This window comes from Silene latifolia, chromosome 6, assembly GCF_048544455.1.
Source record: "Silene latifolia isolate original U9 population chromosome 6, ASM4854445v1, whole genome shotgun sequence".
Lineage (NCBI taxonomy): Eukaryota > Viridiplantae > Streptophyta > Magnoliopsida > Caryophyllales > Caryophyllaceae > Silene > Silene latifolia.
Genome location: NC_133531.1, coordinates 81,808,731 through 81,822,254, shown reverse-complemented (window position 1 = coordinate 81,822,254; position 13,524 = coordinate 81,808,731). Strand labels below are relative to the sequence as shown.

At 36.9% G+C, this 13,524-nt stretch overlaps 2 protein-coding genes and 1 pseudogene across 2 annotated transcripts; 1 reads left to right on the top strand and 2 right to left on the bottom strand.

Moving 5' to 3' along the window:
• The first annotated feature begins 2,254 nt into the window (after nucleotides 1-2,254).
• On the top strand, nucleotides 2,255-4,125 carry LOC141586947 (flavanone 3-dioxygenase-like; annotated as a pseudogene).
• A 165-nt stretch (nucleotides 4,126-4,290) lies between these two features.
• LOC141586948 (protein NEN4) lies at nucleotides 4,291-6,827 on the bottom strand. Its single transcript, XM_074408357.1, has 5 exons — nucleotides 6,201-6,827; nucleotides 5,928-5,974; nucleotides 5,767-5,830; nucleotides 4,895-5,095; nucleotides 4,291-4,668 (listed from the first exon to the last, which is right to left on the bottom strand). The coding sequence occupies exons 1-5, from the start codon at nucleotides 6,672-6,674 to the stop codon at nucleotides 4,576-4,578; spliced, it is 879 nt and encodes a 292-aa protein (XP_074264458.1). The 5' UTR covers nucleotides 6,675-6,827; the 3' UTR covers nucleotides 4,291-4,575.
• A 1,570-nt stretch (nucleotides 6,828-8,397) lies between these two features.
• Nucleotides 8,398-12,218, bottom strand: LOC141586946 (uncharacterized). Its single transcript, XM_074408355.1, has 3 exons — nucleotides 10,974-12,218; nucleotides 8,653-8,667; nucleotides 8,398-8,531 (listed from the first exon to the last, which is right to left on the bottom strand). Exon 1 carries the CDS (start codon nucleotides 12,058-12,060, stop codon nucleotides 10,981-10,983), a length of 1,080 nt encoding a protein of 359 aa, XP_074264456.1. The 5' UTR covers nucleotides 12,061-12,218; the 3' UTR covers nucleotides 8,398-8,531; nucleotides 8,653-8,667; nucleotides 10,974-10,980.
• Between the last annotated feature and the right edge of the window lie 1,306 nt (nucleotides 12,219-13,524).

The window sequence follows — 13,524 nt, the reverse complement described above, 5'->3', positions numbered from 1 at the left end:
AATGGTAAAGTTGTTTTGTTGGGAGCAAAAAAGTGCAGATCTAATAGTGTTCTTGTTGCGAAAGCTCTCGCTTTAAAAGAAGGCATTTTAGCAGCTAAATACTTGGGAATTTCAAAGCTAATTGTGGAAGGTGATAACTTATATGTTATTAACTCACTTCGTAGTACTTAACAAATTCCTTGGGAAATTTCTAGTATTATCAAGGATGTGAAATTAAACCTTCATTTTTTCGACGAAGTGATAATTAAACATTGTTTTCGTGAAGCCAATAAGGTTGCTGACTTCATGGCTTCTATTGGATATTAATGTCAACTCTTTCGAGGTGGTTTGATGAAAGCCGGTGGCTTCAACTTACCTCGCTCATTCGAAAAAATGAGATAGGTTGGTCTTACCCTAGAGGATCAATCTAGTTTTCTTATCTTATAAAAAAATAAATAAATAATGTAAAAGTAATCAACTAGGTGTTAAATTACTAAATATGAAAATTGATTTTATAATTAAAATGACATACAATTTGGTTTATGAGGGCAAGTTAGACATTGATCTTAGCATACATGCAATAAGGATCCTCTGTTTCATTAGCTCACAATCTGTGTCCTATTCCAAATTAAAACGTAAGAAATAATGGAATTGAAATGACTAGTATATGGTAGGTATTTGAGAACCCCAAATTTTAACTAGCTTGGAATTGATAAGGAATTGAGTCAATTCCAATTCCAAATTCTAGGAGTTGCCAAACACTTGAAATGTCTCAATTACAGAATTCAATTCCAATTCAAGGTTCCCAAACATACCATAGAGTAATTTCATTTTCAGATAGTATATGGAGAAAATTCTTTAATTTTAGACTATTTAATTTTTTCAAATATAAAACATTACCTAGTTGAGAACAGAGGATCCTTATTGCATGTATGCTAAGATCAATGTCAATTCAAATACCTTAGGGTTTGGAAATACGGAATTGATTTCATTTTCATGATTTCAATTGTAAAAATTGAAATGTTTGAATTCAATTCCAAATCCAATTCCAAAATTGTGTTTGGGAAACCCGTGGAATTGGAATTGGAATTGGAATTGAATTTGGGCGAGACGGATATGGGTCGAGACCATTAGATGTTTTATATTTGAAAAAATTAAATATTGTCTCGAAAAATATTTGCGATCGGAAAAAATAACATAAATAAAAATAGTGTGACGAAATTTGCGTCACAAAATAAAACGTAAGAAATAATGGAATTGAAATGACTAGTATATGGTAGGTATTTGAGAACCCCAAATTTTAACTAGCTTGGAATTGATAAGGAATTGAGTCAATTCCAATTCCAAATTCTAGGAATTGCCAAACACTTGAAATGTCTCAATTACAGAATTCAATTCCAATTCAAGGTTCCCAAACATACCATAATAGGAATTTGAACTTAGGATCAGTTTTCCTCTTACATTAGGGACAACAACTCTCTTACAAAATCGATTTAAGGTAAGCTAAGGATTTTATAAGAATTGGTTCAATAAATGAGAATGTTGTATTTATATAACCTTCAATTTATCACAAATAACATTATACCACCAGTGGTACAATAGCATCATACAACCAAGTTATATCTTATCGAGTTTATATGTAATTTTTTTGAGCTTTCTTAAAGTTATTTTTTTTTATGTTTAAGTGAGTGAGTTCAGAAATTTTATGATATAGCTCGACTTCTTTAAAACAAAACTCAAAAACTTTATTATATAGCTCGGGTTCTAGAACATACAACTAGAGTACAACTGATTGTAGGATCTATTAATTCCAACTTTATTTTAACAACTAACTACTTTATGATGATCAGTTGATGACTAACCTATTAAACATCTTGGTCATCATCATAAGCTCTCAAGTTGTTAAAATAAAATTAAAATTAAAGTAATTAAATTATTGTATTAAGAATATATCATATATGCTATGCCAAGAGGGGCCTCGACACCCACTGGTTTTTCATATTTCGGTGTAAAATTATTCTTAAGCTCTCCTTGATTCAATGATTGAATATTGATATTTACACACGAGCCAACAATTTAGACCTTGATCCCCCTATTGTTTGCTCTAAGATTAAATGTTACTCCGTAATATTTACACACGAGTGAAGAGTTTAGACCTCGGTCCCCCTATTGTTTGCTCTAAGATTAAATGTTACTCCGTAATTAATTTTATATTACTAATAAAAGAGGTTATATACCAATATTTATATATTCCGTACCTTTAAACCAACACTATAAAAACACCTCCGCTGATATAATTTCAGCACAAACTCATCCCTCAAACAACCAACTTCAAAATTCACACCAAAAACATGACTAAAGAGCAGCCAATAACCGTGACCGAAATGGAAGACGAGAAATGCGTGAAACAAATTTTCGTGAGGGACGAAGATGACCGTCCTAAGGTCGCGTACAACGAATTTAGCGACGACATTCCCGTCATTTCCCTCTCTGGTATTGACTCGGCCGATGAGAGAGCCCACATTCGCAGCCAAATCACCGAGGCGTGCGAGAAATACGGCATTTTCCAGGTCATAAACCATGGTGTTGACACTGATCTCATCTCTACCATGGCTCGTCTTTGTTGCGAGTTTTTTAATTTGCCAGCTCATGAGAAGCAACGTTTTGGTGCTGCCGAAGGTAAACCTGGCAGCTTCTTCATCTCTAGTCCTTTCAAGGTACGTACGTACGTTAATGTTTTAGGGAAGGCATAATACTATTACTACTCTGAAATTACTAATGTCACTCATGTTTGTGAGACGGCCAATTGTAACATGGCGTTAGACTTAGCTTGTTTTGTTGTCGTATTAACAAAAAGTGTAGTGGCATTATCATTTCCCATGTTTTATATATATAGAGCATTAGTGATGGAATTATGACTGTGGTCTTATGACAATAGGTCACCTATTTGAATAGCTCTACTTTATAATTGTACTGGCCTTGCCCCTTATTTGACAGCAAGAATAAAAAATGCAGGGTGAGTTGGTGCAAAATTGGAGAGAAACGGTGACGCAATGCACATTCCCAATCAAGAGCGGAGACTACACACTATGGCCCGACAAGCCCGACGGATGGAAAGCCGTGACTAAGGAATACAGCGAGAAAATGATGGAGCTTTCCCACAGCTGCTTGGGGTTCTATCAGAGGCAATGGGTCTTGAGACAGAGGCACTAAGCAAGGCCTGTGTTACAATGGACCAAAGGGTTATGATTAATTACTACCCAAAATGCCCTCAACCGGACCTTACCCTTGGCCTTCTCCGCCACACCGACCCTGGCACCATCACGCTTCTTTACCAAGACCTGGTTGGTGGTCTACAAGCCACTCGTGATGATGGCAAGACTTGGATCACTGTCCCGCCTATTGCTGGTGCCCTTGTTGTCAACCTTGGTGATCACGCTTATGTGAGTTTCTTTATCGCCCGCTTTGAAATTGGCCTTGTAACATTTATTAAAAAAAAAAAAAAAAAAAAAAAAGCATTATTAAATTTATAGTGATAGCTTTATTGTTTATTAATAAACCATTATTAATTGTGAGGACGTTGCGTTTTGTTGTTGCCTGTTGGGGTGATGGAATTAAAGTACGCAAGTAATGGAAGGTTCACAAGTGCGGAACACAGGGCCGTGGTGAACTCAAACCAAAGCAGGTTGTCAATAGCAACATTTCAATACCCAACAGCTGAAGCAATGGTATACCCTTTGGCGATAAAGGAAGGAGAGAAACCAGTAATGGAGGAAGCAATCACCTTCGCGGAGATGTATAGAAGGAAGATGAGCTCCGACATTGAGCGTCCGAAGCTTAAGAAGCTTGATGGTAAAATGGACAAGTCTAAGTTAGAGTCTAGGCCAATCAGCGAGATCTTTGTTTAATTAATTAATTAATTAATTATTATGACGTGTTGTTTTAATTAATTAGTAGTCATAGTAGTAGTAGTAATTAAATGGGACCAAGTAGTTATGCAATGTGTGTACCTTATTCGTTTTGTTGTGCTTGTGTAATAATGTAATGTCGGTTCGGAATGAAGTGTTTTTATGAATGCTACGTTTGTGGTTTATTGAACCATCTATGAAGAAGCTAGTACTAGTACTAGTACTATTGTTATGTCAATTTTTGTCTCTCGTTTCATTTATAACTAAGAAAGCTGTTCGTTGCTTTCATCTGATTATGATCTCGTCTAATTTGGAATCTTATTCTCCGTCTCTGTGTCATCGGTCACAAATTGAAAGGACCTCAATGATTTCCAGGTTAATCAACTTGAATTAAGATAGGTTAGACGTTAACTCGACGTTGTATTACTCAAAACAAACTTAAGAGCTCGGTTTCATCTATATTTTTGAGGGAATATTGATTATTGACCAACTTATATTCAAGTATACTACATTTACATACTCTAACAAGGGTAACAATCTGTGTAGTCTGTGTTTAAATTCAATGAAACAATTATTATGTACACCAAAGAATTTTAAAAATCGAATAAGAAATGGAAAAAGGTCACAAAAGAATCTGTACAGCTGTTAATAACTTGTCTTTGCATTCGGCCAACGGTGTGAGTCGTGATCACCGGAGGATTGAATGAGAATGCTTGATCAGGTTGTTGATGGATTGACTGGTTTGGGCTCTGCACAATATGCTCTTCACCCTTTCTGTCATCTGCTCATTTTTGAAGAACACATGTAAGACAATTTGGACATGGTTGCTGCTATGTCATATCTTAGCATCACGAAAGCCTTCTGACACGACACGCAATATAATGCTTGCGGTCAAGTTTGAATAAGTAACGGGTTTTACGTGTATATGCATGTCTAAATTCATAGTCTGAATGACTAGAAAATAACATACAAAAAACATAGTTGAGTCCGAAATGAGAGAAACAAACCTTTCTGAGACTAGCTCTTGTTACATAGGGAACAGATCTTTGGTAGCCAACTGAAAGTGGGGGAGACTTCCTGCAGTTTGAATCAACTATACTTGATGTTGTTTTCCTGCTATCTGCTACTCCTATATTTCTACTTCTTGTTGCGATTGTTGAACTCCCATTTCGCCAGTTATCACTCAACACACTTGGTAAGCTTGATTCCTGCATACCGCTGATTATTATTCGTTGCAGCAAAAAAGAAATAGAAAAAGTAACTTCTCTCTTCATCCATAGTTATTCCATGCCAATACGCCATTGTGTTGCGCTTTAGCCTTAAAAATGAGAGAGAGTCCATTAAACAATAGCTAAACGACGTTTCATCTTAAAACTGATTGGCATTGGTGGAAGAGATCGAACATTGGCAAGTGATATCTAATGAGTAATGCTCGTCAACAAGTAGCTTATTGGACTCGATCTACACATATATAAACGTTTCTCAGCAGAAGATCATGGGGGTTTGGTGAGACATTGATAAGCGGAAAGGTAATAATGACATTAACTCAATGTTTCATATGCTCTGAGCTGTCCGACGCAAGAATCTCTATCCTTACCCTCTTGGAAAGGTTCTCTAAATGCCCCATATGAGAACCGTAGGCAACTCTAAACTTTTGAAGGCAAAGAATTGTAAATGATTTGATGCCCCGAAAAAAATGGAAAACTTGAACTAATCAACCTATGAATAATTTTGTCAATCTTTATCTAAGACCATTGTATTGTGTATACGTATAAGTGTATAACCAATTTATTCACTACTGTATGAACACAGCAGTCGCGTAAAAGTTTCAGGAATGATTAGCCTTATTGTTTGGAAACAATGGACTTGTTCTGCTTACCAGGAGTAGGACAGTTGCACAACTTTTAAGGACTTCCAGATTCATACGAACGTCATCAAGACTCCTGTAACAAATAAACACACAACCAAACATTATTCAGCTTCCAACATTGCAGCTTGATCTACGATGAACTCGATCAGACTTATGAACAGTTTATTTACCTATGCTTTTGTTCCCCCAGTCCAAAGTAATTAGCCAATGTTGCCATCTGAAAGTTATATATAAACTTGTTATGAGAAACTATTGCATCAAAGTAAAATAAAAAAGTGTAAAATCTATAAACAACTAATCTAATAAGACCATTGTATGGTATGCAAGGGTCTTATAATAGCTTATGCACCTTATAACGAGATAGATAAGCTATTTCGGAGTATAATCCTGTTATATGTAGTATAATGATCTTATAGGAGCTAGACCTATGAAATTTAAAATACCTTCATATCTCCAGCTCTTTTACCAAACTTATCGGAAAGAACACCCAAAGAATCAATAATCCCAATAGGCTCAGGAGCAAGACGACCAATCTCAGCAAAAGCTTCTTTGATTCGCAAACAATCAAATCTTTGAATGTTGTGACCTGACCAAATCCTGCCATGTAGGATTTGATATATTTTGTCAGCAACTTCTTCAAAGGTGGGAGCCTTTAAGACAGCTTGTCTCGTAATGCCATTTGCTCGAGTAGGCTTCAACGCAACAACAGAGAGATCACCGGGTCTAATCAAGGTGCAATAACTATCTGTCTCTACCAGCTTTTGAGGGCACACTACGATTGCACCGAATTCTAAGACCCAAAATCTTCGCTCGTGGCCTGGACCCGCTCGATTTGGTACTGTTGTTTCGATATCAAAGAAAACTATTTCCGGTACACGTTCCAGGTTTAAGCTAGCAATGTTGTTTCTCGCTACCATGATTAAATTTGTTTAAATGAATTGTTATGTTTTAACTACTTGAGAATGCTCAAAATGGTGGATTACAAATTATAAATATTATGGTGTTGGAGCATGGTATATATAAATAGAATGGTATTTGAGAAAAGACGAGAATTCTTCCAAGATGAGGTTAATTTTTCTTGTAATACAAGTCATTTTAGAGAAGGGGTTAGGACAAAGGGGTGGTATAATAGTGCCGTTTGGGGTATGACAACAAAAAACTTTTGATGAGAATACCATCTTAAGAGGCTACACACTAGCCATAAACGTCTGCTTTATTCCAACCCAGCCTTATACCCTCAACACAAGCTACCTTACACCAAAATACTTTTTTTATGCTGAAAAATGTACTAGTTTAATGATTAAGATGAAGGTATAGCGGAGATTAGATCCTAGGCACGAATCCCCCATTCCTCATATATTGTTGATTTGTAATACCCTTGGCTCAATTAACTGAGAAAAACGATACAGCTCGGAAAACATCGTTGTTTAGCTGTTAAAGTATTAAAAAAAATCATACAAGTATCATTTTAAGAAGTAAAATGAGATGGCGTCAAAATTAAATACCTATGTTATGTTAAAATAATATAACATTTACGATAATATTATGTACATGTAGAGGTTTGAAATAAACTCTTAATTACAATCTATAATAAATATATTCGGAGTACTACTTATTTAGTACTACTTATTTAGTAATAATTAATTTGGAAAAAACATCTATTTACAAAAAATGTCATTCATCCACCATCAATATTTTTTTAATATCTTTAACCCCACCATTCTCTTTCCCTATCTCATGTCAATTTTTTGTGGGTGTCTCATTATTTTACAAAATGTTTTTTCTCATTATTTTTCTTAGTTTTCTAAGAAAAAATATTTTAACGAGGTATATAAGACGATAGAAATAACCATTTAGTCCGTATTAGAGAATATTCCTAATAAATTATTCTCTAGTACAACAAAATTAGACAATTACCATGAAGAAAGACTGAAAGTCAAGTCATATTAAACTGCACAAGATACGTAAAACTGCGAAAGTTGAATCCATAGATGGAATGAGAGTTGTTGAAGATTAAAAATACTTTTTTCCATACACAATCTCAGACGGCGATATCGGTCACAAGCTTGTGACGGATACCGTTTTCTCTCACAAAATACCCATGAGAGGTGAGTGGGGAAGACACGTAGAGTCCCCACCTTATCCCCTCTCTTTTTTGTGAGGTCTTGTTTTCACCATGACGATATTAGCGTCACAAGCAAGAAAGACGCTTTGTTTTCCATATCAGCCAAGATTTTGCGCAACTTATTACGTCCGGGTTTGTAGCTTTCTGCACAGGAGATACCAACATCCCAAACACAACCATTTGATGATTGTTTGCCTTTTCAAGACGTCATCTTCACTAATTCGTTTACCGTTTATCGTTGGAATTTCAGAATCTTTACAATGGCTTACGTTCCTAAGGTGAAGCGAGCGACAATTTAAATATAAAAAGAAAAAAAATTACTCCGTAGAAAATGATCTTAATTTTAAGACCTAATATGGGAATAAACATTGGTCTCTTGTATTTTTTTTTCCCTGGGCACTAAAAGAGATTTGATTTCAAAAAGCAAGATGTTTATAAACAACTACACAAGCATATACCCTGGCTGTTTCAAAGAACGGCGATTTCAAAAAAGAACAAAAAAAGTAGAGAGAACATACTTTGTAATGTTACAAGGCATAAAATTAATGTTTTTACAAATCTTCTACAAGGATCAACAAATCTTGGAGAAATAACTCTTCAGATCTCAAATGAACCTGTACAGTTTCTTGTTCATCCAAAAACTTCGGTGAGTCACAGAGATAAAAGTCTCATGTTGCTATAGCGATGTTATGATTACACAGCAACAGAATTCAGAATAACCTGTACAGTTTCTTTGTTCATCCAAAATTTCTGGACTTAGTCTTGTTTTGGCTAGTTAAGTAGAACTGCATATGTATATAAAGATCCAGACATCATGTTGCTATAGCGATGTTATGATTACACAGCAACAGAAGTTCATCAAGAGAAAATAACTGCACAATCTCCACTGCACTATTCATGGCAGCTTCTCTTGAAAAGGGAGGAAAAATCAATTTGTTTGGATTTCTTGACATCAAGTTGCTAACCGATGTTTGGATTTCTGGACTATGATGTACCATACAACAAAAATAGTCTTGTTTTGACATATATGCGGGAGAATGACCAAAGTGGTCCGGGTTATTTCATGCTTCATTGCATAAAAGTTAGCTAAACCTCCATTTAACTAAACAATCTGACCCCTTGAACTGGCCACAGTCAAGAGCCATTGGGTCATAGTGTTAGACCTGGTACTCTGGTAGTGCACAAAAAAAAAGTCATAGGTGTTGACTTTAGTTTTAAAAAGCGGCAAGGGCATGTAGGTGACAAGAAGCAAGGCGTGCGCCTTATAGACACCAGGCATGCTGTTCTTGAAAACAAAATTATACTACCTCCAACTACGCCGTTAAGAGCCATGAATCACATATAAATATTTCGAAGTACATATGGGATTTTGACTACCACAACACCAAAATCCGGTATGGCACCTTGCACTAGTTGACTTGTATCCCGATCTTATTGAATTTCAAGGGTGTGAAATAAGAGTAGAAAAAGAAAGGAAGAAAAGAAGCAGCAACAAAGAATGCAACTTGAAAAAAAAAAAAAAAAAAAAAAAAAAAAAAAAAAAAAAAAAAAGAGAGAACTTAAGAATACGAATGAGAGATAGACCCCAAGGAAAGAGTCTGGGTAAACAAAGAGGGTTAAATTTCTTCTTTTGTTTGTTGAATGGAACATGAGTAGTCTTATTGAACATTAAACTTGAACCTTCGTTGATTTTTTTCCTTACGGAACTAGGTTATTAGTTTGTATTAATGTAATTCTGTTAGAAATGTTGCAGAAATATTTATAACTAAAAAAGTGTTGGAAAAACGAATATATACGTAATTGGCTAAGACACTTGTATGAACATATTCGTTTGTTGCTTAATTTTCAAAAAAGAGTGTTAAGACACTCAACATCATGTCGCATAATATGCCAAGTATGATAGGATGAATCAGGTCAATTGTATTCCCCATATAATGGGTTCAGTGGCAGCGTGATGGCATGAATCATTATGAGTTCAATCAGGGATGTTTGATCGCTGAACCTCTTTCAGTCGTCTTCCGAGATTGGCATTTTGTGCCTTGAGCCATGGATACCAAAATTGTAATAGGAAAGAACAAGAAGCAAAAGCAATGCTAGGTGCAGGGTGAGGATGAATGAACTAACTAATCCTTGAACAGAAAGAGTTGCAAATGCTTAGTATTTAGGGTAACGCTAGATGGAGTTGAAAAGGAGGTATGGCAAACATAACAACATAATCCTTGCCGTGAAAAAAGCATCTTAAGGGGAAAAGTCTAAACCATTGTGAACAATGTGTGGATGTGGACAGTATAAGTACACAATGAGAGAACTAACTAAAACACCAATCACATCAACCTAATCACCACTTCTAGGCAAGCAAGAAGCTCACTCAGAACTTACACACACCATGGCACTAAATCCCAATTTAACTCTTAATTGTGGAAGCCGGAAGCGTTCATCAGAGCCTAGTCTTCATAATTGTGCAAAAAATGTGACCAATACTACTTCAAAATGCGCAATTATCATGTTGCAACCTAAACTCATTATTCTTTGGTTTTGGATTAAGATGAAATAAAGCAAAATGATGCACTAAATGGATACGCTTATTTTTTATCGCCATGTAGCCGTCAGATGCAATTCTCAATGCACTTTTCATTTTGCCTCTCTGTGTTGCTAAATGCTAACACAAGGGAGCTTGCATACACTGGGTACGATTACCATGTTAGAGTCATCCACATCACTGCCGCCACTATGCATCCTCTACTTACCTCCCTCAACCCAATTAGGGAAAAGAAACTAGAAACTCGAGACAATCAAAACACACCGTCTTCCTAGCAACTAGATTTCCATGTTGCTTACAATTTCATTATAACCAAAACAATCCAACATGGTATCCTTAAGAATTCTAGCAAATGTAATTGTCACCTAAATCTTCCAAGTTCTGTTATGTAAGATCTACAAGTTATATATTCCACCTCAAATTGTCCAAATCGTGTATAAGCATGGATTAACACAAACAAAAGATATATTCAAGGCAAGCATGTAAGGCACATAAACAGCTCAAACCCAGCACTTTATTAGAAGACATTAGATGGTGAGACAAAGAGGGTACCTCATACTCAAACCCGAGTACACGAGGAGTCAAAATCATCAGGAGCAAGACGAGCAATCCAATTACTAAGCGTCCTCTTAATATCAGTATGATTAACAAAAGCCAACTCATACATGGAACAAAGATTAACAATAAGAGTCTCATTAAGGGCGACAGTAGGAACCCTCTCAAGCGAACCCTCCAACACCTTAATAGAATCAGCCAAATCCCTCAAATACATCAAACACAAGGCCTTATTATTAACGGCAACAACGTCGGTCCCATCCCTCTCAATACACTCATCATACTCCCTCACCGCGGAAACATAATCCTTGCCAACCAAATACACTAACGCCCTATTCCTCCCAACTAAATTCCTCCCCCCTTCCACCTCATTCTTGGAAACCACCTCCTCCACCCTCGAAAACGTCTTTTTCGCCCCGTCAACATCCCCATACTGCAACTGCACAAACCCCAACTTGGACAACAACCCGGCATTGGCATTGGAATTGGAAATCAGCCCCTCCAGCAGGCCGACACAAACAAGAAACTCCTTCTGACTACAATGACAACCAACAATTGTATTGACAACTAGGTCCTCTCTTCGCCGCCAAATCGGTTGGGAGGCGGAAGCGGAATGAGACCTGACGAAGCTGAGGAGGAGGTAGAGGCGATCAATGGAGTCTTTACGGCGGCCGGTGAAGAAGGGAAGAAGAGCGTGGAGCCAGCGGAGAGCAAAGGGGAGCATGGACCCCACGGTGGTAGAGGGGTAGAGGTGGGGGTATGACTCGTAGAGATGCGTGGGTGAGTCGAGGTCGGGGATGGAGGATTCGATGAGGGAGAGGGCATCGGCATGGCGGCGGAGTTTGGAAAGGGCGATGGCGGTGAAGGTGAGGTTAAGGAGGTGGTGGTGTGGTAGGAGGGAGGTGGGTGTTGCGGTGGAGGTGGTGGTGAGGGTGGTGAGAATTGATTGCCATGAGCCGCGGAGGGCGAGGGTTTGTAGAGATTGGATTTCGGTAGGGATTAGGGTTGAGTTGTTAAGGAGGGGGTCGGAAATTACGGTGGTGCTGGTGGTGGTGGTTGGGCAGGGGAGGTTGGGGGAGTCCATGGCTGTTTGGGATCCCGGAGGACAGGGGTTACAGCCTTACAGGTTACTTTTACACTTTGACCTTTAATGATTTTTTTTTTTTCAAGTAAATGGGAAAATGAAAGGAAGAGTAATGGTGTACTAATGTACTAGTCCATATTTACTCATTTACTAGTTTTAAATCTGTGTATGTAGTTTAAACTGATGAGTCCCAATTTGGTATGATTATTGCCTTCCTTATATGCATTTTGAATTTTAGTAACTCTATCATCTAGGAACGTCCTATGCTATAGGATGACTCAATAAAAGATATTAGGTTATTAGGGCAATAGTAATAGATGAACCTCTAATATGTTTTTTTTCCTCATGCCACATAAGCTAAAATATAACCATTTACAAACCTCCTCCTACAACAACAAATAAACTTCTTCAAGGTTCATATCATGGTCCACTCAACTTTTTCTCTTCTCATATTCTGCCTCCACAAATCTGGATACTATATTGTAATCCATCTTATATATGAACCTCCACAATCATGTCCAACAATAGAAGGTTTATAGACATCTAAAATGGTGAATATGTCATCCTAAAACCTCTTGATGAACCTCTATTGCTAATGCCCTTAGCCCATCAAAAAGAGTAAAATAAAAAAGGAAATAAGAAACCACCAGAAAATAAGAAACCACATAGACTTATGTTCTTCATCCCCTGATCATCTTCCCCACCACCTCCATAATCTTCACCCTTAACACTTGTAGTCGTCAATCTTACGACGTTGGCCATTGCTACTCCGCTCATGCTCTACCATCGCCTAACCACCTTTCGTTCAACTGATCAATTCACATGAAAGAATTAGAACATCAACGGCCACGATGATGCGACCTCCGTTATGCAGGTTTGGAATTTTGTCTTAGAAAGGAATAATTTTAAGATCAAGATTTGAGCTTTTAAATTCAAAGTTACACACCTTGTGTGTTCTATTTTACTAATCGAATAAACTTTAATTTGTTTGATAAATAATAACTTTAAATTCATAACATAGTTATAATTTGAAATTTTCGTAAATTTTAATGAAAACAAGTTCTCCATTAGTTCATCAAAAATTTGGAGATCTACCCTATTTTTATTAAGTAGGAGTTTTTGTGACACCCCTCTTACCAAAGAACCTTAACAAGACCTTCCCTAGTAGGTAAGGGCGTTACCATCTCGGTTTTATGAGGTAAGTATATCAAATAGACCATAAAAGAACATTTAATAAACTCTTTTACAACATACAGCGGAAACCAAAAAGATAAACAACTCGGCTATACTAACAACCTCGAAGTCATGCGACCTCTCTGACCCAACAGCTACATTAAGACAGCAACCATAACAACCTGAAAAGTCTCACTTCTCACCATTTGCCGGGCAATATCAAATGGATCACCGCAGACCCAGACTGTTGGAGCTCGTGTCCTCCACAGATTAGTTTGATAACATTTGTAA

What these genes read in the sequence shown, in the direction of transcription:
- LOC141586948 (XM_074408357.1), bottom strand. Translation starts at nt 6,674, where the DNA reads ATGGTAGCGAGAAACAACATTGCTAGCTTAAACCTGGAACGTGTACCG. An exon ending in GTGCAACTGTCCTACTCCTG is followed by an intron (nt 5,096 to 5,766) that starts GTAAGCAGAACA and finishes AGCGGTATGCAG; the next exon opens with GAATCAAGCTTACCAAGTGT. An exon ending in CAAGAGCTAGTCTCAGAAAG is followed by an intron (nt 4,669 to 4,894) that starts GTTTGTTTCTCT and finishes AAAAATGAGCAG; the next exon opens with ATGACAGAAAGGGTGAAGAG.
- LOC141586946 (XM_074408355.1), bottom strand. Translation starts at nt 12,060, where the DNA reads ATGGACTCCCCCAACCTCCCCTGCCCAACCACCACCACCAGCACCACC.